This window comes from Typopeltis vanoorti, chromosome 24, assembly GCF_054136105.1.
Source record: "Typopeltis vanoorti isolate ZY-2024b chromosome 24, IOZ_Tvanoo_1.0, whole genome shotgun sequence".
NCBI classification, from domain to species: domain Eukaryota; kingdom Metazoa; phylum Arthropoda; class Arachnida; order Uropygi; family Thelyphonidae; genus Typopeltis; species Typopeltis vanoorti.
In genome coordinates, this window is record NC_143572.1 from 75242257 (window position 1) to 75268609 (window position 26353).

At 34.9% G+C, this 26353-nt stretch overlaps 1 protein-coding gene across 1 annotated transcript in view; it reads right to left on the minus strand.

Moving 5' to 3' along the window:
* LOC150093413 (lysosomal dipeptide transporter MFSD1-like) overlaps window positions 1-26353 on the minus strand; it is a 214904-nt gene that overhangs the window by 3891 nt on the left and 184660 nt on the right. Inside the window, exons 12-14 of the mRNA XM_090413277.1 lie at window positions 21920-21967; window positions 15664-15718; window positions 6068-6200 (exon numbers count right to left, since the gene is read on the minus strand). Of these exons, the coding sequence (XP_090269403.1) occupies window positions 6068-6200; window positions 15664-15718; window positions 21920-21967 (236 nt within the window). The remainder of the gene's footprint in view (window positions 1-6067; window positions 6201-15663; window positions 15719-21919; window positions 21968-26353) is intronic.

The window sequence follows — 26353 nt, forward strand, 5'->3', positions numbered from 1 at the left end:
CTCCTCGGCTATGTTATTGTTGATACTGAGATCTTCACTCTGGTTATATGATACAGGGGATTTGAAACAGGAAATAATCACCATTTAAGTTTTGAGCAGGATAAAAATGAATTTCATATTGAGAAGAAAATTATGTACACAAGTTGAAAAAGAATGAATGTCAATATTCAGAGTTATAAACTCAAATATACAAATATTATTGGAGGGATAAAATATGAAACCATTTGAAAACTAGAATCAAATCTTGGAGATTAAATGGAAGACCCTGAGGAAAACATTGATTCAGCCAAAGTATGGTGAAGTTGTGCATAAGGATAATAAAATCAGAATACCATGGTGGCTAATTCAAGAAGTTAGGTTCTTAACAAGTCAGTATGTGCTCTCAGAGAATACTGAGAAAAAAATTAAGAACATGAAGCAATGTATAAAAGTAGTTAAACAGAAGTCATGGAAAGACTTTGGTAAGAATATCAGGAAGGTGGCAAAATGTTCTGCAGACTACTGAAAAAATAAGAAATCAGAAAACCGAAGATAAAGATATCCTAGTTGTGTGGAGTAATTACTTTGAAAGATGGCTAAATGAAGAGGTGAGACTAGAGGAGGATCAACATGTTATTAGGTAGGTATCTCTAATGTTTTGTCCATTGAGTGTATACTCTTAAGATTCCCTTACCAACTTGCATGCTTCTATCATATCGCCTCTCTTTTATTTATTCCAACTTTGAAGACCAAGTCTTGATATGTGTAATTTCAATTATCATCTGAAAAGATCTACATCAGTAGAAGATCTTTTCAGATGATAATTGGAATTACAACAGTTCAGTGTTGCGAAGGGTAAGGCAAATGCATACATTCTTGTTTGCCCATATAAGCAGTCTCTTCACATCAACCTGACTCACCTCCATACTTCACTTCTTCAGTCAGCTACTCTCCTATCCACGTTACAAGTCTGTTTTGCATACCATCCCTTTAAGTCTGTATAGCCTCCCAGAATCTCTACAGAATCCTGTAAAATGCTGCAGCAAAATCCAGAAGTATCATGGTATATCCATTCTCCTTATTCAGCTCTGCTTTGCTCTAAGTCAAAGCCATGCTATCCTCAATATAGGATTCATAATGCTATCTACCTCTGGATGCAATTCCTAGCCAGTGTTTCCAACACCTTCGTGACCATGACAGCCAGAGATACCGATTTGTCTGAAATTCATTGTATCAGTCCAGCTCCACTTCTATATAATGGAATTATCTTGCTCTCCTTCCACTCATCAGGAATCATGATTGTGTTGAGACTCAAGCTGAAGAACCAAGTTAGGAGAATTGCTGTTCTTGCACATTCCTACAGTACCCTTTGATGGCATCTCATCCAATTCAATTCAACTATAATGTTTGAACTGAGCCTTGTAATAAATTTAATGCCTCTAACTGATCAACTTTCATCCGGTACCCCTTCAGTATCAAAATAAATAAATACTTTACTAAAATCAACACTTAACAACTTGGCTACTTCTGGTGCATATCATATGACACTTTCCTACCATCTGCATTCATCAATGTTTTTTGCCATTGTCAGTTTTCCTTTTGCTTGATATATAATGATAAATTTGTCCTATATTGCCCTGGGCCACTTCTGCTTAACTTCTTTTCATGATCCAATTTTGCTTTCTCACCACTGCCATTACTCTCCTGGCTTGCTCTTTATACTGCTCCTGAGCCTATCACTTCTCATGATATCAAATCTACAACTCTTTATGCAATTCTTGCTTTAAAGTGCTATTCATCCTGTGTTGCATATGGGAGTACCCAGATACCATCATCATCAAATTCCTGCCACCCCTAAAGGAGTGTACAGGATATGATAGTACTATGAAAAATTACCATCATTACTAACTCCTTATCTACAATTTTCTCCAGATCAGTCTGTTACTTTCAAGACTCCAACATTATCAGATCTTATATTTCTATCTTATAAGGCACTTTGTACCGTATCAATCCATCTATATCTTGGTCTTCCTCTGGTTCGCTTTCCTGCCGGAGAACACTTGTTTTGATAATCTTTCATCGCCCATTCTGTTTAAGTGACCATACCACCTGAGATTAGCTCTGCTAACACATTCCTGGATTCAGATAATGTCAAGTTTTTTCCTAATATCCTCGTTTTTAATATGATATTGCCACTGATGCCATCTGTTCATGCCTCTAATCTTTCTCAGGACTCTCATATCTGTAGTCTCTAGTCTTTGGTCAAGTGTTTTACTTCTGACCCAGCTCTCAGATCCATAAGTTAAAACTGGTTTGAACACTGTCTTGTACACAGCTAATTTAGTGTTCCGACTAATTTCTCTCTTATTCCATATGAATTTATTCAATTGACTTCGTACCATACCAGCTTTGTCGATTCTGTTGTCTATTTCCTTATTTAGATGGTAAATTAATTATTTCCATATTTAATTTACCATCTTCACTAAAAATCGTGCCTAAGTAGCTGAAATGTTTTACTTGTTCCACAAGTTCTCCATTCACAATGCAGTTGACATTTTCAACGATTCTGCCTATTTTCATTGCCTTTGTCTTTTTATTGCTGACCTTCATACCATATCTATTACAACAGTTATTCAATTTAGTCAGGGAATCTTGCAGAATTGTAGCAGATTTATTTAGAAGTATAACATTGTCTGCATAAAGCAAAGAGCTGACATTAACATTTCCAATTTTTATATCAGGTTTAATACCACTGTCCTTCATAATATGATCCATATAGATAACGAATGAAAGAGGGGATAATGTACATCCTTGTCTCGCACCAGATTTAACATAAAACCATCTTCCTGTACTTCCTTAAATCCTAACTGCTGATTTACAACTCAAACAAAGGCTAAGTATTGCTTGATATAATGGGTACTATGAGAGCTCTACTCCAATCGACTGGAATTCGTCCCTCTGTCCAGGCATTCTGAACTATGCAGTGCAGCCACTGTAAGACTTTTATACCACCATACTTCAGCATTTCTGGTCGAATATCATCTACTCCTGCTGCCTTTCCACATTTCAAGCCATTGATGGCTTTTTCTACTTAAAGAATGGATATGAATTCCTGACTGCATGCTGGTCAGTGTTTTTTTATCACTGTGCTGTCATCACTGCTTGTTTCATTTAGCAAATTTTCAAAGTAATTACTCCATACTTCAAGGATATCTTTTTCTCCCATTTTCATGTCAACTTTATCATCTCTAAGTCCTTTTACAGAATTCTTTCCTCCATTCCTAAGCTTCTTCAACAACCTCCAGAATATCTTACCACCTTCTTGATATTTATTTTCTATGTTCTTGCCAAAGTCCTCCCATGACTTTTGTTTAGTTAGTTTTACACACTGTTTAGCTTTCTTACATTTGTCTCTGTCTAAGAGCACAAGCTGACTTATTTGCCAGGAACATTTGATATGCTCCCTTCTTTTCCTTCACTACCTCTTTTACTTTCTGTGTCCACCATTTTCTATCCTTGCAGACAACCTCACCACATGCCTCTCTGGCTGAATCAATCAGGGTTTTCTTCAAGGTTTGCCACTGAATCTCCAAGGTTTGTTTCTTGTTCTCAAACTCTTTTATTTTTTCTTCAATAATCTTTGTGTATTTTAGTCTACAGTTCATATCTGAGAGCTGCTCAACTTTTATTCGCTTTAAAACTTTCTTACATGTTCTTCTTTTCAAAATGAAATTCAATTTTATCTTGCTCAAGACTAAATAGTGATCACTTCCAATTTCAAATCCTCTGTACACTCTGGTGTCCTGCACCAGGGAGAAAACATCACTATCAACAATAATATAGTCAATGAGACTTTTCTTATTCCTTGCCTCTTCTCTCCATGTGAATTTGTGCACATTTTTATGTTGGAACATGCTGTTAGTAATAACCAGTCCATGTCCTGAGCAGAAATCCAACAGGTATTTGCCATTATTATTAGATTTGCTCTTTTCTCCAAATTTTCTCAAAATATTTTTGTATGTCACACAATCACTTCCTACTCTGCTATTTAGATCCCCAACAAGGACCAACTTTTCCTTTTTCATTGTGTCAATAGTTTTTTCTAGAGCCTCAAAAAGTTCTTCCACTTCTACCTCAGTAGAGCCTTCTGTGGGACCATAGGCACAAATAAGTCTCATTGTCCAGTTCCCCATTCTGATATTTGCCCATATCACTCTACTTGAGACTGCTTGCCATTCAAGAAGATTAGCCTCATATTTAGTGTTGAATACTATGACTACTCCTTCTTTCCTTGATTGTCATTGCCTGAATATAACATTTTGTATTTATTGCTCAGAAAGGTCTCACCAGTTTTTGTCTTTTTTGTTTCAGTCATCCCTATCATATCGATCTGGTACTTATCTAATTCCTCAGCTTGCTCCATTTCTTTGCCATTCAGGTTCTTATATTGATAGTACCGATCTTCAACTCTGGTGATATTGAGTTGGGGTGTGTTTTAGGGTTTGTTCCAGTAGCTGACTTTTCGCTGTTCACCCTGGTTCCCTGGTGAAAACAGGGACCTTGTTTAACTGGGGTGACACCCCAGCCGGCATGAAATTTTGCCATGTTGTACTATCATTTTGTATTTTGGTTTAAGCCAATAAGAATACAATTTGGTCGGCTAAATCCCAAAGTGCCAGCCATTTTCATTCATTCAGTATCCAGGTAGATACCCAACAGGGTGTACCACGAGAAGGTGAGGATTAGACATTAGGTCAGAAGCCCTGGTCATCTCCACATTCCTTTAAAGGTTAGGTGGAGGTCTCCTCTCAGTTATACAGCTTTGACCCTTAAGCACCCCAGATACCAGATTAAGTATCCAGATACCAAGTATTGGAATTTGGATCCAAGATGAGCATTGATCAGAAATTACTACTTCCTAGCTGGGGACCAGTGCAGACTACCATCATTCCCTGAAGTGTTCTATATCTGTAGATATATGTGGTCATAGGAAACTGGCCCATGCCCATTCATATGAAAACTCAGACTTTCCAGGATAAAAATCCTTTGCATGAGACCAACATTGTCTTAATTCTGGAATGCAGTCAGATATATATATATATATATATATATATATATATATATATATATATATTTTTTTTTTTCCCAGACACCCTTTGATTACTTCCTATGCACTGCTCATTCTTCCATGCAGTTTCTCATGCTAAGGCACTACTTCAAGCCATATTCTCAGCTTATGAGAGTAGACTTTCTCAGATGCTATTACTAGATCCAACACTGTAACAAGTCTCTTCCATCAGATGCTGCTTAAGATAGTTATCTTTCAGTACTATAAATTCTCTTTCAATATGCATGCTTTCTCCTCCCTCCTATATCTCAATAGATGAAATCACTCAAAGATTTATCTGTTTATGCAATTCACAGATGTGTATTCAGCACCAACTGCATGGTTTTCTTTGTTAACTTCTATTTCACATCAAACGGCCTACAACCCATGGTCTGTATTACTCACACTACTGCCAATGGAGATTACTACTCTGGTTGGATTTTATACCTCTTCAATCATTAACAATACCTCTCCTCCTATCTTATCTTGCCTGTACTAAGAGTAATACCTCCCAATACTAAGAGTTCTTAGCATTGGGAGGACAAACTCTTGCTTTATTGCTGACGCTTCTGGAATCTGCATGATAACCAACCACTAGGATGATAAGTATTCTAGTAACTCTTAAAACACAACCAGATGAAATATGAAACTGGCATTGATTCCTCAACCCAATTCCCAATCACTGTCATAATTATTAGGAATTGGGTTGAGGTATGGCATTCCTTACAATGATTCTTCCAATGTTGAGTCATCCATATCAAGCACAAAAGTCAAAGGCTATTCTGGTAGCATTAAAAACAAGGTACTACCTTGTTTTTAATGCTTTAACTTATCTAACAAATAAGTGAGATACATATCAATACTGAACCATTTATTGCGGAAACTATGAGAATTGTATTTCATAATCGTTAATTTTATAGGCATGGAATTTGTAAGGTCAAAAAAATAATCAGCAAAAATAATAAGTCATAATTTACTTACTTTAGCACCAATCTTACTCAAATATTTGTTACGCATGTAAAAATCTGAACCTGGCTGTAACAAATCGTGAGGAGTTACACCTGACATGGATCCAGATGCCAACAATCTTTCACTTTGCAAAATTTCTGCAGCTCTGTTTGAGGAATGGAAGAAAAAAATGTTGAGTAATAAAAAAATTCCTTCTTATCAAATGTTCTAAGTGTTCTGTTAATTTAAATGGAAATGATGATGAGCATTATGATAACAGTCTCTTGCAATAAAGATTATGAATACACTTTCAACTTCTCTCTGTAGTGCACAATAGCAACTTTAAGAAATTCTGATATAATACTCTTGCTACTCTTTCCTAATAATACACTAGACATCATTACTCAGTTTTCCTACATTTATATAATGCTCTACCTATATCAAAAATTGCAAAAATAATAAATAAATTAATTAACAAGGGGATATGATAATCAGCTTTTCTCTCTTTAAATATTAATCCTGCAAATGAGCAATCACAAACTCATAACACAACAGTGTTATGAGTTTGTGAACAGGTGATTAAGGGTAAAGAAGGGATATCTGTTGGATGTTGACCAACATCTGCTCATGTTAGGAGTTAGGAATTGTGGTGGCCAGCTGGATGGAGCAATGCTCATAAGAAAAGAGATAATATGGAAACAGAGTACAGTAATCAGCACTTATCCGCTGTTTCAGTAACCTGAGGTCAACCCCAGCCCAAAAATATCAAATGCAAAATTCCAGAAATAAACAATTCATAAGTTTTAAAATTGCACACTGTTATGAGTGGCATGATGAAATTTTGCACCATGTCCTGCCCAGGACATGAATCATCCCTTTGTCCAGCAGTTAGTCACTTAGTAGCTGTCTCAGTGCTTGTGTTTAAGTAATCCTTATTTTACTTAATTATCTTGCAAGAGTAGCGATGCTGGCAATTCGAATATGCCAAAGAAAAGCCATAAATGCTTTCTTTTAATTAAAAAGGTGAAAGTTCTAGACTTGATAAAAAAAAAAAAAAAACTGAGGTTGCTAAGATTCCATTCACATAACTTTGATTACAGTATATTCTTATAATTGTTCTATTTTATTATTAGTTATTGTAGTTAATCTCTTACTCTGTTTAATTTAAAAATTAAACTTTATCATAGGCATGTATGTATGTATGTATAGGAAAAAGTATAGTATATATAGTTATATACTATATATATACTATGCTTCATATATATATATATATATATAAAGCATAGTATATATATATAGGGTTCGGTACTATTTGTGGTTTCAGGTAACATATTCCCCACTGATAAGGGGGGGGGGACCTACTGTATGTATGAGAAAGAGAGTGGAGGGAGTCTGTGAAAGCAGAGTTGCCTGTTAAATATTCTAAAGATAGCAATCAAGCATTCTTAGGAGGTTTTTGGTGCATCACCACCACAAATGTGAGACCAATATTCCAAGGTTGGTTGAATTTATATAGTTAGTTAGCAGGCGTAAATATATATAACATCTTGTATTTATTATTTAGAAGAATCTCAGCTGTTTTTGTCTTCTTTGTTTTCGCAACACCAATTATGCTAACCTGGTATTCCTCTGTCAGCTCCACTTGTTTTCTGTTGATACCTCTTACACCAATGGTGCCGGTCCTGAATTCTACTGATGGTGATTTGAAGTTTGTTCAGTAGATGACATTTCACTGTTCACCCCAGTTCCCTGATGAAAATAGCAAGGGCCTTAACTGGGTGATGCTTCAGTCATAATAATGAAATTCTATTATTATTTTGCTGTGGTTTAAGTACAACTCTGCAGGACTCCTTAGCTAAATTGAATAACTGTAGTAATAAATTTGGTATGAAAAGATAAGAATAACAGTCTATGCAAATAGGCAGAAATATTGAAAACATCAACTGCACCATGAATGGACAACCTATAAAACAAGCAAAGTATTTTGGTTACTTAGGCATAATTTTTAGTGAAGATTCAAATTAAATATGGAAACAGACTACAGAATTAGCAAAGATGATATGGTAGAGAGTCAACTGAATAAATTTATATGGAATAAGAAACAGAAATTAGTCAAAACACTAAACTAGCTATATAAAAGACAGTATTCAAACAAATTTTAACTTATGGATCTGAGAGCGGAGTTAGAAATACTTGATGAAAGACTAAAGTCCAAATTCCAAATGAGAATTCTGAGAAAGATTAGGGTAGTGCACAGATGGCATCAATGGCAGAATCATATAAAAGGATGATGATATTAGAAAGGAACCTGATGTTGTTAGCATTCAGGAATGTGTGAGAAGAGCTAATCTGACATGGTATGGTCACTTAATCAGAAATGAAGAGGGAAGGTTAGCAAAGAAAGTGTTTGTTGTCAGGAAAGCAAGAAAAAGAACCAGAAGAAGACCAAGATCTAGGTGGATTGATACATTAAGAAGTGTCTAAGAAGACCAAAACAAGTTAACAATACTGGGACCTCCATAGCTCAGTTGATTATGAACAAGCCCTTTGGTTGGAAATACTCTGGTTTGAGTTCCATCTATGGCATGAGGAACCTTTATCAAGACTTTTCAATTAAAGGTGACTTAGCCAGTCTCATACGGTGGAAGGTGGAGGTTTTTTCCCTCCCTGAAACTCAGATATTTCTTCTTTCAAAATAGGCCAACTAGTCCTGTGAACACATATTTACAGACATAAAACACTTACCCTTAGAGGGATATATAGCAGGGGAATGGCAAGCTGGCTGCATTCAATTGACCCTAATTAGGGGGTCTCAACCCATCTAAGGACAAATGTTTCTGGTCTTGATAACGAACAGTTTAATTTGGAGGAAAACTGTCAACAGAAAGTTAATAACAATGTAAACTTTTCATGTGGTACTATTATAATATCCTGTACTCCCCACCACCAAGAGTACACATCAAGAATTCAATTATGATATTGCAATAGTTGCAGTAGTACAAACAAAAACAGAAGACACCAACTTTTGATGGATGCAGCTATCAATGTGATATTTTTGTGTGTCAGAAAAGGCTAGAGTTTTAAGCAAGTCAGGAAGAGAAATCTAATATTGATCTGAATATTATCAAAAGTAAGGAGGAGTGAAATGTGATCTTCATCATCATCAAATTCCTGACATGTACCCCCAGGGGTGGACAGGATATGATAGCACTACATGAAAAATTTACATAATTACTAACTTCCTATCTACAATTTTCCTTCAATCAATCTGTTACCTGTCAAGTATCCAACATTATCAGATCTTATATTTCTGTTTTCTAAGGCACTTTTTACTGTATCAGTTCACCTATATCTTGGTCTTCTTCTGGGTCTTTTTCTGCGAACCTGGCAGAGAACACTTGTTTTGCTAATAAGTGACCATACCACCTGAGATTAGCTCTGCTAACACATTCCTGGATGCTAACAATGTCAAGGCCTTTCCTAATATTTTCATTTTTAATATGATATTGCCATTGATGCCATCTGTTCACACCCCTAATCTTTCTCAGAACTCTTATATCTGCAGTCTCTAGTCTTTAGTCAAGTGTTTTACTTCTAACCCAGCTCTCAGATCTTTGAACACTGTCTTGTATACAGCTAAATTAGTGTTTTGACTAATTTCTCTCTTATTCCATATAAATTTATTCAGATGACTTCCCACCACACCAGCTTGGTTGCTCTATGTTGCATACTGTGACGATTAAAATTTAGATTAAGATTTTAAGAAGATACCCACCTGCATTTGTCTGGAAGATATAAGATTTATGGAAGAATAAGATTAAAAGGAGATTAACACAAAAGTCAGATTTTGACAAATGTTCTTTGTCAAATTTTCTCTGGATTAACCCTTAAAGTTCTTAATTCTGAGATGCAAAAGGCAAAACATTCGAGGATTTTGATAACAATAACTGGAACTTTGATTATAATAGACGGATTATTTTAAATTCATTTTAAATGGTGTGTTTTGGGACTGTCTGACTTCAACAACAATAGCCGATTGATAATATTATCCGCATTCACAATAAGCAGATTCTACTGTAATTTATTTCAAGATTCAAATAAAATTTTGCTACTGCTATAAACGTTTCCCACCCCAACCACCACCAAAAAAAAATGATAGTTGCCACCCATTAAAACCATCCAAGAAAATGTAAAGCAGTTTCTACAGAGATATTATTAAAGGTGAAACAAAACAGATCAACAAAGAAATTTGTTTCATCAATGCTTAGGATATTGGTCAGAGAAATAAATAATCTTTCAACCTCTTAAAAAACTAAAGAACAATGCCAATTCTTCCCACTTTAAATTAAGTTAAAGTAAGATTATAATTCATGAGCAAAGAAGTCTTCAGAATTTTATTCCATTAGCTGTTGAGGATGTGTGAGGTAACTAGGATAAAAGTTTGTCTCACATATTATTTACACTAATTAAAATGGATCAACATGCATTACTTTTAATGTATAAACACATGGATATGCATGCACAAAGTCCTGAATATCCAGTACTCTTATCCTGAAAATGAAATATTAATTTACTTCACATTTTTTCTTTTAAGATTACACAGTAATCAGCATTCATATTTATAAATTTAGGGACACAAAAACACACATGTTGAACAGATTATTTTATTAATTACTAATAAAATAAAACGACGTTTCGACCTCTGTATTGAGGTCATCATCGGAAGGATACAAGTGTATAAGGAACCAAGCTACATGCTCTAACCCTGTATACCGGTAAACTAAATCTACGTAGTTAATTAATCCTTTTCCCTAGCCTGCCCTCTAGTGATAAAAATAAATAAATAAATAAATAAATAAAAAATACAACTACAATAAACTATTAAAGTCCTCATGTATTAATATTCTTCTGGATTTGTACAGTTCTAATTGTTATAATATGATTTCCTTCAGTTGCTGTTGAATGTTAGAAACACTTCAGCAGGTTGTCTTCTTGTAGTGGGATTTTTCTACGGCTAGTTTAGGTTGTAGATGGGTCCTCCACATTCTTGGAATGGTTAGGCCATATTTTTTGTTGAGATTAGGGTTATGTTTGAGCATTTCACATGACTCTTTAAATTTTCTCTCAAACCAGGTTTTGGTGCAGTGTAGGGACTTGGTATTTTTCCAATCAATTCTAATCAACACTAACGTATCCAATTCACCATTTTAATGGTGAATTGGATACGTTTGTGTTGTTTGTTTAGGTGGCTAAGGAATGTATTTAGAGCTTCGCAGCTGTGGGGCCAAATGGTGAAAATATCGTCGATATATCTGAGCCAAATTTTGGGCTTTAGACAAGCTGTCTCTAGAGCATGTTGCTCAAAGTCTTCCATATAAAAGTTAGCTATTGGGGGGGGGGGGAAGCGGTGAGCCCATGGCTGTACCTTCTTTTTGAAGGTAAAAATTGTTTTGCCACACGAAATACCCGGAGCGGAGTACGTGGGCAAAGAGGGCTGTGATGTCGTGTGGAAATATGTTCGGTAAGAGCAAGATAGTGTCATTGATAGGGACATTGGTGAACAGGGAAGTTATGTCAAAGCTGACTAATAAATCTTGGTCGTTTAGTGTAATGTTTTTAATTTTATTAATGAAATGTTGTGTATTTTTTATGTAGTAAGTGGAGTGACCTACCAATTCCTTGAGTGTGACTGCTAATTTTTTGGCTAAGTGATAATTTGGGCTGTCGATTCCTTCAACAATCGGACGTAGTGGTGTGCCTGCTTTGTGTATTTTTGGCAGGCCATAAATTCTGGGCACAATGAGGTATTAATTTTTTTGTTGTTTCTTCGGGCCATGTGTGGACGGATTTGATTAATTCAGTTGTTTTCTTTTTGTTACGTTTTGTGGGGTTGTGGTTTACCATTTGGTAGGTGTTGTGGTCCAATATCAAATGGTTCATTTTTTCAATGTATGTTGTACGGTCTAAAAGGACAGTGACATTACCTTTTTCTGCTTTCGTGATGATAATGTCTTGGTTATTTTTTAAGGATTTAAGGGCTAGATTTTCGGTTTTGTTTAAGTTGGTGCTTAGTTTTTTGTTTGAATTTAGTATACACGATGTTTCCATTCATATTTTATCAGCCAGATTGGTGGGGGGGGGGATCTTAAACCTCTCTCGATAAGATAAACGATATCAAGTTTGTTCACTAACCTCGGAGCGATGGCATAGTTCACACCTTTCTTTAGTAGTGAGAGTTCACCTTGGGTGAGATTGTGGTTTGATTGGTTGATAACCAAGCTATGGTCCGCTGGTGGTTGGTTGCTCCTAACTTCATTTGCGGGCGATTGGATGTTCCTTTCATTATGGCGTCCTGATAGTCTTGTGCTTTTTTGTTGTTGTAGGGCTTGAAATTTCATTATTAATTTTTCTTTGTTTTTCAGTAATAAGTGCTTGGCAGAGTCTTCTGTGATCCTGTCTAAAATCTCCCAAATTTCTGGAATAATGTAGTCGGATAGCTCTAATTTAAGTTGTAGAACTTTGGCTTGGGAACAATTTTTACCTTCAAAAAGAAGGTACAGCCATTCGGGGGAGGGGGGAGCTCATTGCTTTCCCCCCAATAGCTAACTTTTATATGGAAGACACTTTGAGCAATGTGCTCTAGAGACAGCTTGTCTAAAGCCCTAAATTTGGCTCAGATATATCGACGATATTTTCGCCATTTGGCCCCACAGCTGCGAAGCTCTAAATACATTCCTTAGCCACCTAAACAAACAACACAAACGTATCCAATTCACCATTGAAATGGAAAAAAACAACTCTCTTCCGTTCCTAGACACACTTGTCACACGTCTTCCCTCTGGCTGTCTCTCCTTCTGAGTTTACCGCAAACCTATACACACAGGCCAATACATACATAAAAATTCTTACCACCACCACCAACACAAAAACCAGGTGTCATAAGCACCCTTAAACACAGAGCTCTAACTATTTGTTCTAATGAACAAGCTCTAAACCAGGAATACAAGATCATCAACCAAACATTTATAAAAAAATGGATACAGTAAAAAGACTATTCACAAGATCCTCCACAAAGATACCAGTAAGAACAAAAAAGATTTCAGGAATGCTATTGCCATTCCTTATGTTAGAGGCATTTCTGAAAAAATAGACAGAACACTACACAAATACAACATTAAAACCACCTTTAAACCCCTGAATAAGTTAAGACACCTACTCAGTTCTTCTAAAGATCCTCTTCCACACCTAGCCCACCCAGGGGTATACAAAATAATGCACATGTAACATACCATACGTAGGGGAAACAGGGCGAACTATCCCAATCAGACAAGATGAACACAAATGACACATTAAATACCTCCATTTTGGAAAAACCGGCCTTTCTGATCACATACTCCAAACATACCACAGAATTGATTGGAAAAATACCAAGTCCCTACACTGCACCAAAACCTGGTTTGAGAGAAAATTTAAAGAGTCATGTGAAATGCTCAAACATAACCCTAATCTCAACAAAAAGTATGGCCTAACCATTTCAAGAATGTGGAGGACCTATCTACAACCTGTATAACAACCTAAACTAGCCATAGAAAAATCCTACTACAAGAAGACAACCTGGTGAAGTGTTTGTAACATTCAATATCAACTGAAGGAAATCATATTATAGCAATCAGAACTGTACAAATCCAGAAGAATATTAATACACGAGGACTTTAGCAGTTTATTGTAGTTGTATTTTTTATTTATTTATTTTTTATCACTAGAGGGCAGGCTAGGGAAAAGGATTAATTAACTATGTAGATTTAGTTTACCAGTATACAGGGTTAGAGCATGTAGCTTGGTTCCTTATACACTTGTAGCCTTCCGATGATGACCTCGATACAGAGGTCAAAACGTCAAGTTTTATTTTATTAGCAATTAATAAAATAATCTGTTCAACACATGTGTTTTTGTGTCATTTCATATTTCATTGTTCAAATGTGAAATGTTGAAGTAACATGATTTATATACCAGAAGTTCGGCAGGTTCCATCTTCATATATATGGAATGACAATCAAAATACATTCTATTTCTAATATATAATTATAATTGAAAGTTAGATACCTAACTTTCTACTACTAATAAAGTAACCACAAAGTAATTACTAATAAAGTATTTGCTTGGAACCAAACAAATAAGTATGATCTTAGGAATTTTGGATTTAACCAACTAAATTTTATTATTTATTGGATAAAACTATATATATAATTAAGATGACAATTGAACAATATCATGCCAGCTAAACTACCACTCATTTCGTGTGTCTGATATTTTTTGTCTGGGAACAAAAAGTTCTACTTAACCACTCAACCACAGTGAAGTGACATAAGGAGTCATGGATACATGAAGCATCAAATGAAAAAAGTCAATTTAGGATAGGAATTATAGAAACACTATGCTGATATCAAATGGTTTTATTGAGACAAGAATAAAATCAAGTATAATCTTCCTAAATAATGCTGCAAGAGCCTTTATAGGCTCAGTTGGTATAGACAAGCCCTCTGGTTAAAAAGACCCAGGTTTGAAGCCCATTCTAAGATGTGAGGAACCTTTATCAGGTTTTTTCAATCAAATGGTGAGTTAGCCAGTTTCATACAGAGGTGGAGGATTTTTCTCCTGGAAACTCAGGGTTTTTCATCCCTCAGAAAAGGCAAATTGGACCCACGAACACTAATCAGGAAGCCCCTAATCAGGGGACTCAACCCTTCTTGGATGGATGGGAAATAATTACATAGAAAATGATTCACTCATTCATTCATTCATTAGTGATCAGGAAAGCATCAGGAGTAATTATAATATTTAAAACATGAAAATAAACTTCTTGAATTGGAAGCGCTTTTGAACAAAGTAATGTTGGTGTGAAGTATCTGATGATTATAATTCAGAAATGCCCCATGTTTTAATAATTGATCTACTTTCAAAAAGTAAATCATTTTAGATTACATAAATTTGGAAAACAGATTTTAAAATGCAGATTTTGATTTTAATAATTACTACAGCCCCAACGCTTACAAATACTAACAAGAGTATTTGTAAGTGGAAGGGTGGGAATATGAGAAATTTTAATTTCTAATAATAAATAATTTGTCTTTGTTTTATTATTTAAACAACTTTTTAATACTTCCTAAGTTTATGTTAGAATTCAAGTTTAACCAGCAATATGTGGTGAGTACACACACATGCAGACTTTCAAAAAGCAGAATATTGGTGTCAACAACTGTAAATGTAGGTGTTTTTTTTTTTTTTTTTTTTTTTTTTAACAGGAAACAGAAGAATGTTAAAGAATGAAAAACAGAAACCAATATTGTTTTAAAGTATAAATTGTAATTCTTAGTTTTTCCTTTAGTAATTGGAATGCTAAAAACACTGTTTGGTCTCTAGAGAAGGGCCTCCAAGACCAGATAAAAAAATGAAATAATAATAATAAAAAAAAAAATCCTTAGCCTACTCATGGTATTAACATACTATAAGTATACAGTATACAACCTTTTGTGGGTGGAGGGGAGAAAAAAAAATTATTAACTAGGCCAAAAATGAGGAGTGTTTCTGTCAACTAACTATCCAGATTTTACAAGCTGGTTTATACTTACCGCCGCTCATCTTCCATTTTTTTCCTTTCTTTAATAGATAAATTTAGAGACCCACCTACAATAAACATAACATAGGATTATAATATTCAAACACAGGAATAACATTACTTTCAAAGAATAATTCAATGAATGAGTCTTATACAAACTTTAGACCATTTATTATCTATGTCCCCAATATTTTTTCTCAACAGTCATCTTCTAGAATGAATATCTGATGTATTATAATGAGAAAAATAATAGGAATAATTTTGCAAATACAGGCAGTCCCCAGGTTACAGATGACCTGACTTATGGCGTTCTGTACTTACGACCAGGCTCCCCATAAGGATAATCAATAATTAAATAATTAAATTAATAATTTGGGAACTAGTTTCTTCCACACATGTAAACAAGTGGTGGACAGTGGTAATGCACTGCAATTGGACATCAATGAAAATGATTGACTTACTAGAGTCCCATTCACAAGAATTAACCAATGAAGACCTTATGGAGATAGAGAAGCAGCTAACAGAAACACAAAAACACGAAGAATCAGAAAATCCAGAGCCAAGAAAGTTTACAACAAAAGAATTAGCTGAAGCCTTTCATCTCATTGAAGCATGATTTGCTAAGCTTGAGGAGCAAGATCCTAACATTGAGCGGTTTATAAAGGTTTACCGTGCAGTTAGTAAGAACATCAGCTGCTACAAGGCCATTTATGATGAAAAAAAGAAAAAGGCTATGCAAACAACTCTAGATACCTTTTTCAAGAAACCGACTTCAGTGGTAAGCTCCCCTCCTCCAATAACAAAATCAAATCCTGATTCTCCAGCACCCAATGCACCATCATCTTCTGATTAATGTTAGCCTACCCTCTTGCCTCAAAAATGCCCCTGCCAGTAAGCAAGACATTAATGCAACATTAGGTGAGTGTTAACCTTTAATATTCTTTTTTGAAATTTCTCCTATCTCCTATCTAAACTTTTTGTATGAGTTTGTTTTTATGTTCTGTTTATTTGAATTAAAAGAAAGAGCACAATAGTTTCTGTAACTTATTACAGTATTACACTGTATTCGTTTTGCCACATGAGTCATTATTATTATTAATATTATTATTACCGTATGTGTTGTTCATCAGGGATCTGAGTTACATATAAATCCAACCTAAAGACGTTCTCAGGAATGTATTTTGTCCGTAACCCAGGGACTGCCTGTAATGTTTTTCTTTTTATATTTTGATATCTAGCATTATCACAGCAGGTCTAATGGATTTGTTTAAAGAATTTTGTGAAGCCTTCCTACATTCATCCAAACATAAAAATGATTCGATATTTATATCAAGAATGTAATTTAAAGCAGCATTCGTTGCTTATTTTCTAGCTAAGTCCACTTCTGTACACACCATTCCACCAATTTTGTACCATTCTCTAATGGTTCTGATAAGTCTGTTAGTCCCACTCTGATCTCTGATGATAGTTGAGATTACTAGTAAATTGCTGGCCTGGTTGACCGAGTGGTTAGCATATCCGCTCTCCAGCGAAGAGGCTGCGGGTTTGAATCCTGCCCTAGGCATAGATGTTTGTGATTGTCTGTGAAAATACTCATGGTGGGTGTGGTGGGCAGTAGATGATGCAGTTCGGCGTAGTTGGTGGAAACTGAGAGCTGTAGAGCAGGTGCTCTCCCTCGATCAGCCTTTGGACTCCTTGGAGGTATCACGTAATAATAATAATAATAATAATAAAATTGCTAGCTGAAATATTTGTAAACACAACTATATTTAAACACTACAACAAGCTTTTTCACAGGAATGGAAGGTATATTTATGCTTAACAATTTATGCTTAATAATTTATGCTTAACAAATATGTAATCATCTATATTTTATCCTAGCATTAGCAAACAAATGCACAGCATACTCCTTTAGAGTTGTGTATAATATTCATACATTATAGTGAGAGTTACTTCACGAATTGGTTTTGACTTCTAATGGGGTCTGGCCCTTCCATCGGGGGCCAAATCTTGAAAGATATGAGTTATCTGAATGGTCAATGCATTATGGGATACTAATACACTGATGTGAGATCAGCTGGTCTTTTTATGGCATTTAGTTATAAGGATCTCGTAGAACTGGTTCTTGGGAAATTATCAAGCGAACCATTTAAATCAAACCTTAATTTCCCACAGGCTCTGTGTCATGAATTAAGGTTATATCCTTGGAAGTGCAGTCTGGATTATAATAACATATTATAAACTTTTTGTTTATTCTTTCAAAAAGATAATGCTGATCATGTAATGAGATAACTGAAACTCTATGAATATGGAATAAAAGTTCAATTATTTTCATTTCAGATTTGTGAAGGTTTAAAATTTCATGTTTCTCTTCTGACATTATTGCTTTTTGCTTCTTTAAGGATTTTGTATTCTCAAATTCACTCTTCCTCTTTCACATTTTTTGAGGGCACAAATATGTACAGTACTATACATTTTTTTTTTTTGTTAAAACTACTTAATGGACAGAAAAAAAAATTTCCTATCAAGTATAAATATATTTAACTCATATCTTCTTCTTTTAAAGAAACACAGTCTCAAATATTAGGACGCATAAAACTGTAGGGTCGATATTTATTTTCATCACCTTCCTATCCTTATATCAATGCAAGATATCCTCCCACATTGAAATCTGAGTGCTTCTTTAGAAATGTGATCATTCATTACCTTGAGCTTAAGTTTAAGCAACCCCCCCCCCCCCATACAAACACACATTTTTCCAAACTTGGATTTCAATGACAACTTTGGAAACATGGCTAGAAGTGGAAATAATATATCACAAACACAAGACCTCATGAAAACAGAATTAATGAGCAAATTTTTGTAGAAATAACCATAGTAGACTGGCTAACTCACTGTCAGTTAAAAAGCCCTTATAAAGATTCTTCCTTTTCAACTGACAACTAAGATGACAACTGTCTTCATAATATAGAAAACATCCATATTTACTATAGGTTTATGAATAAACCCTTTGCTGATGGGAGTCGCAAAAAAAAAAAAAAATTATATATATATATATATATATATATATATTTAAAACAGATGATTTCCAAAAACAAGGTAAGCCTTGCTAATCGTAAAAGATTGGCAAGGCTTTTCTTGAAAATAAACTCTGAAAACTAACTTTTTCTTCCTTGGGGTTAAAGAATACAAAGAAAAACAGATGTGAAATCTTTGAAAATTCTTAGAAAAAATTTCATTTAACTATTATTTGGAAATAGATTTCTAGGGTACGTTACTGTATTTCCTATTAAGTAATACATTTACTTAATGTATTGGGTTATAATCCAGTGAGTGACAGAATCATTTCTCTCAGAGTGAGTGGACATCCAATGAATATGACCATCATTCAGGTTTATGCACCTACTACACAGGCATCAGAAGAAGACATTGAAGAATTTTATGGCAAGTTACAAGAAGTGATAGATGCAGCACCAAAGCAAGATTTATGGCTACTTATTGGAGATTGGAATGCAAAAGTGGGAGAGACTGAGGAACAAGGAATAACCGGTCGTTTTAGTTTAGGTATTCGTAACACTGCAGGGAAGAGACTAGTTGAGTTTTATGCAGAGAATTCTTTGTTTGTTGCTAACACCTGCTTTAAACAGCACAAAAGAAGATTGTACACATGGGTATCACCTGATGGACAACACAGAAATCAAATTGACTATATACTTGGACAAAGAAGATGGAGAAGTACAATTCAGTCTGTCAAGACTTTTCCAGGTGCAGACTGTGGAACAGACCATGAGTTATTAGTAGCTATGATACATGTGAAACTATGGAAACTGAAAACAACACAAATGGCTATCAGATATGATCTTGGAAACATACCAGCTGAATACAATATTAGCATACAGAACAGATTCAACACACTCAATTTGTGTGAAAGAGAACCAGATGAACTATGGGATGAGATTAAAGATATAATTAAAACAGAAGCAAAGAAGAATATTACAACAGTTTGTAAGAAGTCGTCCAAATGGCTGTCAGAAGATGCCATCAAAACTGCTCAGGAAAGGTGGAAAATGAAGGCCACAGGAAATTTGCAGGAGGTATGCCATTTGAATGCAGAGTTTCAACGACAAGCCAGAAGAGACAAGAAAAAATACTTTAACTAGGAATGCCAACAAATAGAAGACCAAAACAAGAAAGGAAAAACAAGAGATCTTTTCAAAAAGATCAGAGAACTAACAGGGAAGTTTAGTGCCACGGTGACAATATTGAAAAGTAAACACAAAGGATATCTTACAGAAGCTGCAGACATCAAAGAAAGATGGAAAGAGTATACAGAAACCTTTTACAGAAAGGACTCCAAAATTACTGAGAAATTTGAAGAGCAGGATTATGCACAGGAGCCAGTACCACTGGAGAGTGGAGTGAGGTAGGCACTGCAACAGCTATCCAGTAAGAAAGCACCAGGAGGAGATGGAATACCCATTGAGCTGCTCAAAGCCCTGGGAGAAGAGGCAGTTAAAATTTTAACAGCTCTATGTCAGCGAATTTGGATCACAACTACACGACCTAGGGAATGGAAAAAATCAGTTTATATACCTTTATTGAAGAAAGGCGATGCAAGAGAGTGCGAAAATTACAGAACTATAGCACTGATTTCTCATGCAAGTAAAGTAAGATCATTCAGAAAAGACTGGAACCATTCATGAAGAGAGAAATGCCAGATGAATAGGCAGGATTTCGAAAAGGTAGAGGAACAAGAGATCAAATCGCCAATGTGAGATGGATAATAGAAAGAGCACAGGAATATCACAAGAATGTCTACCTTTGTTTCCTTGACTATAGCAAGGCTTTTGACTCTCCAGATCATGTGAAACTGTGGAATGTGTTAAGAACAATGGGAGTCTCAGAGCATCTCATTATCCTTCTGAGGAATCTTTATTATGAACAAGAAGCTACTGTCCGAACAGATCTTGGAGAAACTGAGTATTTCACAATAGGTAAAGGGGTGCGACAAGGATATATTTTATCTCCGTACCTGTTTAACTTGTACAGTGAATACATTTTAAGAATGGCAGGGCTGGAGGAGTCTTCAGTTGAAATTAAAATTGACCTTAAACTTAACCTCAAAAAGACAAAAGTTATCGCAACATGTGAACTTAATGATTTTGAAGTAGATGAGGAGAAAATGGAAGCAGTTAATGATTTTGTGCTCCTAGGATCCCGAATTGATAAAAATGGGTATTGTACTGAAGAAGTTAGAAGATTATTACTCGGAAAGAAAGCAATGACAAATTTAAGCAAGATCTTTAAAGATATTAGCCTCACAACAAAAATCAGAATCGTGAAAGCAATGGTATCCCTGTGGTGCTGCATGGATGTGAAAGTTGGACCCTGAGAAAGAGTAAAAGAAGGAAGATAGATGCATTTGAATTATGGGTTTGGAGATGCTTACTAATACCATGGACTGCAAAGCAAACCAATAAATCAGTGATAGACAGAATAAAGCCAGATTGCTCCCTTGAAGCTATGATCATCAAACGAGCAAATGACAGTCTGGAGAAGATGATGATGCTTGCTAAAGTTGATGGAAGCAGGAGAAGAGGAAGACCAAGAATTAGATAGGTGGATGGAGTTAAAGAAGCAACTGGAGTGTACTTGGAGGTTCTGAAAGACATGGTCAGGGACAGATCGGAATGGAGAGTGTATGTTCGTGGAGTCGCCAGGAGTCGGAAATAATTCGATGGATCATAACACACAATACATTTAATTTGTTTTTCTTATACCTCTGGCAGTGGTGGTAGTGTGTTTTGGGGATGGGTGGGACAGGGAGAAATTTATTCATTATATACAGTTGCTTGCAAATAAAAACTTGTATTAGCGAATAAAAATGAATCACAGTGTACCTGGTGTCTCCAACAAAAATATAATACTGTGCAGTAATTTAAATGAAAAACTAGTTTTTGTAAAATGAATGTATGTTAAAATGATTATAAAATTATTACATTTTATAATCATTTTAACATGCATTCATTTTACTCTTGTACACCCCTTGAGGGTACATGGCAGGAATTTGATGATGATGATAAAATGATTACGATGATTATAAAATCAAACAACAAGCAAATAGAATATGGAACACATTTCATATCACAAATGTACAAACGTATCTACAAACAGGAAGGTACTCATTTGTATATACAAACAGTTAAGAGTTAAACTATTCTCTTATATAATTCAATTTAACAAATATAAATAACTAAAATAAAGCATACCTGTCCTTGAATTACAAACAAATAAAATCACGACTGATATCACAGAAACTGAAAGAGATAAAATGCTTTTATTTAATCATATGATTTATCCTTGTGGAATGTATCTGAATACATGAATTTTGTAGTAGTGAGCAGATACTGTATTATTTTAATAAAGATAAAAAAATATTATATACAGACAATTCTTACTATAACTGAATGAGTAGAAAGGCTTATGTGTTGGAAGCTCATGTCAATTTATTTAACGGTATTAATTCACAACACAAAAATAATAAGAAAGTATTTATTTAACTTACTTCCCAGTATTTTACTGGTATTATCAGCATCTTCAGAACACAAAAACAGTATGTCATAGTACACAAACTGCAACAATTTAGTTAACAGTGGGACCAGTTGAAAAAAAGTATAATGGACATAAAAAACTGAACTAAAGTCCCAATTGGTGCCATCTATTGTTAGAGAGAGAGAAACAAGTATTAATTTGATCTTAAAATGACTGTCTCTCAGATGTTTGGTAAATTCATATAGCCATACCTTGTTGAGGTTTGAGGAATGTTTAAAAGCAGCTGCTGATTCCAAAAACAATCTCTCTGATTATAATGACTTCTATAGCACTTTTGTTTCCTTCCATTCGATATGTGAAGGGATATCAAAGGCAGGGTCTGAAAGTCCCGACTTACCATAACAATAGTGCCAAATGTATTTTTTATGTTCTCCAAGGTCGATGTCAACAGTTCTTCTTGTCTATCCATAGTAAGCAAAGTCATAAGTGCTGGGCACATCATACAATACTGAATAACTAAAGCAGACAAAGAGAATGCAAATGTGATTATGAATCCAACAGATTATGAAAACAAAAATGCGCATTCTTTTACCAGATCAGTCTACATGCTAAATCATAATCGCGATCTACTAACTAAGTTTGTATATAACTTGAAGATGGTCACTTCCTAGCCAAAAAAAAAAAACTGTTATCAAACTTAAGCCTTTTCAAGTAAAACACCCAGAATTTATGGAGCACTAAAAATTCACACACATGATGCACCCTAAGTCCAATTGTATATAGTATAAACAGCCCCACATACAAACTTGCTAATCAATTTGGCTAAATTACTAGCCTCCCTGACAGGTAATTCTTCCTATTTTGTTAAAAATTCTGTTTACCTAAAATGTATATTAAAAGACCATATTTTTGAAAGTTTAGAAGTGAGCCAGGTCACAAGTAGAAATAGGCGAACAGATGAGAGTTACCAATTTGATATATGGTTTAAATGTGGTGCAAAGCTGATATTTATTAAGCAAATGAAGGGAATTTCTTGAAAGCATTTAGCATTTTGCTTATTCATTCTTTGGGGATTATAGCCATTGGCTAAAAAAGTGTGATGCAAGTGAGTTCAGTGGCAAGAGCACTGTCATCAGAACATATAGCCCTGGCTGTGTGAGTTAGTGTTTTTTAAGATACCATATTGTTGATATATTGAAGATACCATAATGGCATGATTGTGCAAATATCTCGCTGTGTGTGTGTAGGTTTTCTATAAACAGAAAAAAGATAATGAACTATGAGGTAGGCATGTGACTTGTGTATCTAGGAAGGGCAGACAGTCATTAGCTTCGTATTCTATTGCGAAATGGATTTTAGGGTATGCTATTTAAATGCTCTAAAAATGTATCTAATGTGTTGGGACCATGTGTTCAGCAAACATATTATCAACATAGTGTAGCCAAACACTGGCTTGAGAGTGGCTGTATATTCATTGCTTGGTTTTCTAAGTATTCTGTGTAGAAATTGGCTAAAGGGAGAAAAAAGGAGAGAGGCACATAGCTGTCACATTTGGTTATTTGCATATTTTCCCTTTCCATGCAAAATAACCAGCATGTATTGTAAATTTGAATAATTCAGATGTCTGGAGGAAATGTGACTTTCAGAAATCTAGGGTCTCAATTGGAGGGAAAAGTCTGACTGTCACCTCCTCGTGGTGCCCTCTGGATAATCTAATGACAGCAGCATTTTTTCCCCCCCATCATGGAGACAAATTTCAGTGATTACAACTATGCTACCAAGTATGGGACAGCTGATACAACTCTTGATTTGGAAATGATGTCAGAGTTGAGAAATGAGCAAATCATTCCATCCATTAAAAGAAATATTAATATCATCCAATGTAATTTAAAAGGTATACTGTTACTCCAGCAAGCAAAGAAAAACTAAATGAACTATTACTACTAGCTGACAAACATGATGTTGATATTATCTGCATCCAAGAAACCAAACTTTGACAAACCAGCAGACTAAACATTAAAAACTATGATATAATATGACAAGATAGGCCTACTGACCAAAATGGAGGAGGGCTTCTGACACTAATCTGAAACTTGGCATTTAAAGTTGTTGAACTATACATAGTAGCAGAAGGAACTGAAATACAAGGAATCCAAATACTGGAACCAAGTAAAAGGCCATTAAACATACTCAATTGTTATCATCCTCCTAACAAACCTGGACCAAATCTTTCCAGGCCTATCCCATCTCATTAAAGAAGACTCCATTATCTTAGGAGACATGAAAAGCAAACATCTGTTATGTGTTTCTGAAGAAATAAACTCAAGACGAGAAAACCAGAGTAATTTCTTAGATGAAACAGGGCTAATAACTCTCAACAGTGGAGAACCACTTATTTGTCTCAGTGCTACGGTAAAAAAAATGTCCTAGATATTACTGCAGTGTCTCCAGATCTTCATGACAAAGCTATTTGGTCTTATTTGGAACCAGTAGGAAGCGACCATACTCCAATATTAACTAATCTGAACCCAAAAAAGAAAATATTGGAACTTCCAAACGGAATTGGGAGAAATACAAGTATAAAGTAAACAAAATGTTTTTTATTTGATCCAGAAACCAGGATCAAATACAACAAGGCAAATGCTGAAATTAAACAAAAATATAATATTTTACAAAGAACTAGATGGCAAGAATTCTGCCACAACTAAAATCCAAACACTTCAGATACCAAACTTTGAAAACTGACTACTAATTCACAAAGAGACCTACCAAAGGCAGGTGAGACTAACATGCTAAAAGACCTGAATGGAAATATCAAAATTGGAGACAGGGAGATCACAAATAGCTTGGCCTTTCATTTTCAAAATATAAGCAAACTAAAGATGAATACTAGCAAAGACCATCAAATATCATGATGAAAATTATGGAAAAATAATTTTTCCATAATTTTCATAATGTATTCAGATCACCGTGTAAGCATGAAGGAAAGGACCAACAAATATCAAACAGGCTTGACAGCAGAAAAATGCTGCAAATTCCCCAAAATATAAAAAACAATTATTCTGGGATCCATTTACAATCTCTGAATTGCAAGTTGCCTTGGAGAGACTAAATATAAATAAATCATGTGGACCAGATAATATACGAGGAATTATGATCAAGCATCTTCCTTCCCTAGCCCTAGAGTGGCTATTTTGCTTACACAACAAGCCTAAAACAAGGAAAAGCTCCAAAAGATTCGAAGACAGCCACAATCATATCAATTTTAAAGTCTAATAAACCTTAAGACCAACCAGGAAGTTATAGACCAATTTCACTGACTTCAATTCCAGGCAAATTGATGAAAAAAATGATACTCCAACGTTTGAATTACTATCTAAACAAGAATAGTATACTACCACATTTTCAGGCTGCCTTTAGAAAATATCACTCAACAACTGATCAACTTTTCTACTTAACCCAGTCAATTCAAGATAACTTCCAGATCAAATCCGCCATTGCAGCTTTTCTAGATTTTAGTAATGCCTTTGACAAGGCATGGAGATAAAAACTCTTTTCCAAACTTTGTCATAGTGGAATAGAAGGGAAAGTTCTAAACTGGATTTATGACTTTCTAAGAAATAGAACAATTCGAGTTAGAATAAATAATACCTTTTCTAAGAAAGTGAAAATAAGACAGGATTCCATCAAGGCAGCATTTTGAGCACACTCCTTTTTTCCATCTACTTAAAACGACTTAGAGAAATATAAATAAAGAAACAAAGATAGCTATGTTTGCTGATGATTTGATCCTAGACTCAGCTCATAACAACTTTGAAACAGCAGAAGGTCACTTAAACAAAGCTGTTGAAAGTTTATCTACATACTGTGAAAACCAAAAAAAAAAAAATCAAAATTAACCCTACTAAATCAGAAATTTGTGTATTTAGCATTAATAACCACCTCAGAAAGTGGAGACCAAAGATTAAGCTACACAATCAACTAATTACATTTAATGAAAACCCCAAATACCTTGGGGTTACTCTGGATCCATCACTAAGATTCAATAAACATATCAACAATGTTGCAGTCAGAGCAAAAAGAATACTAAATATCATGAAAAGTATCTCTGGTAGAGAGTGGGGAGTTGATGTTAAAACCTTGAAAGTCAC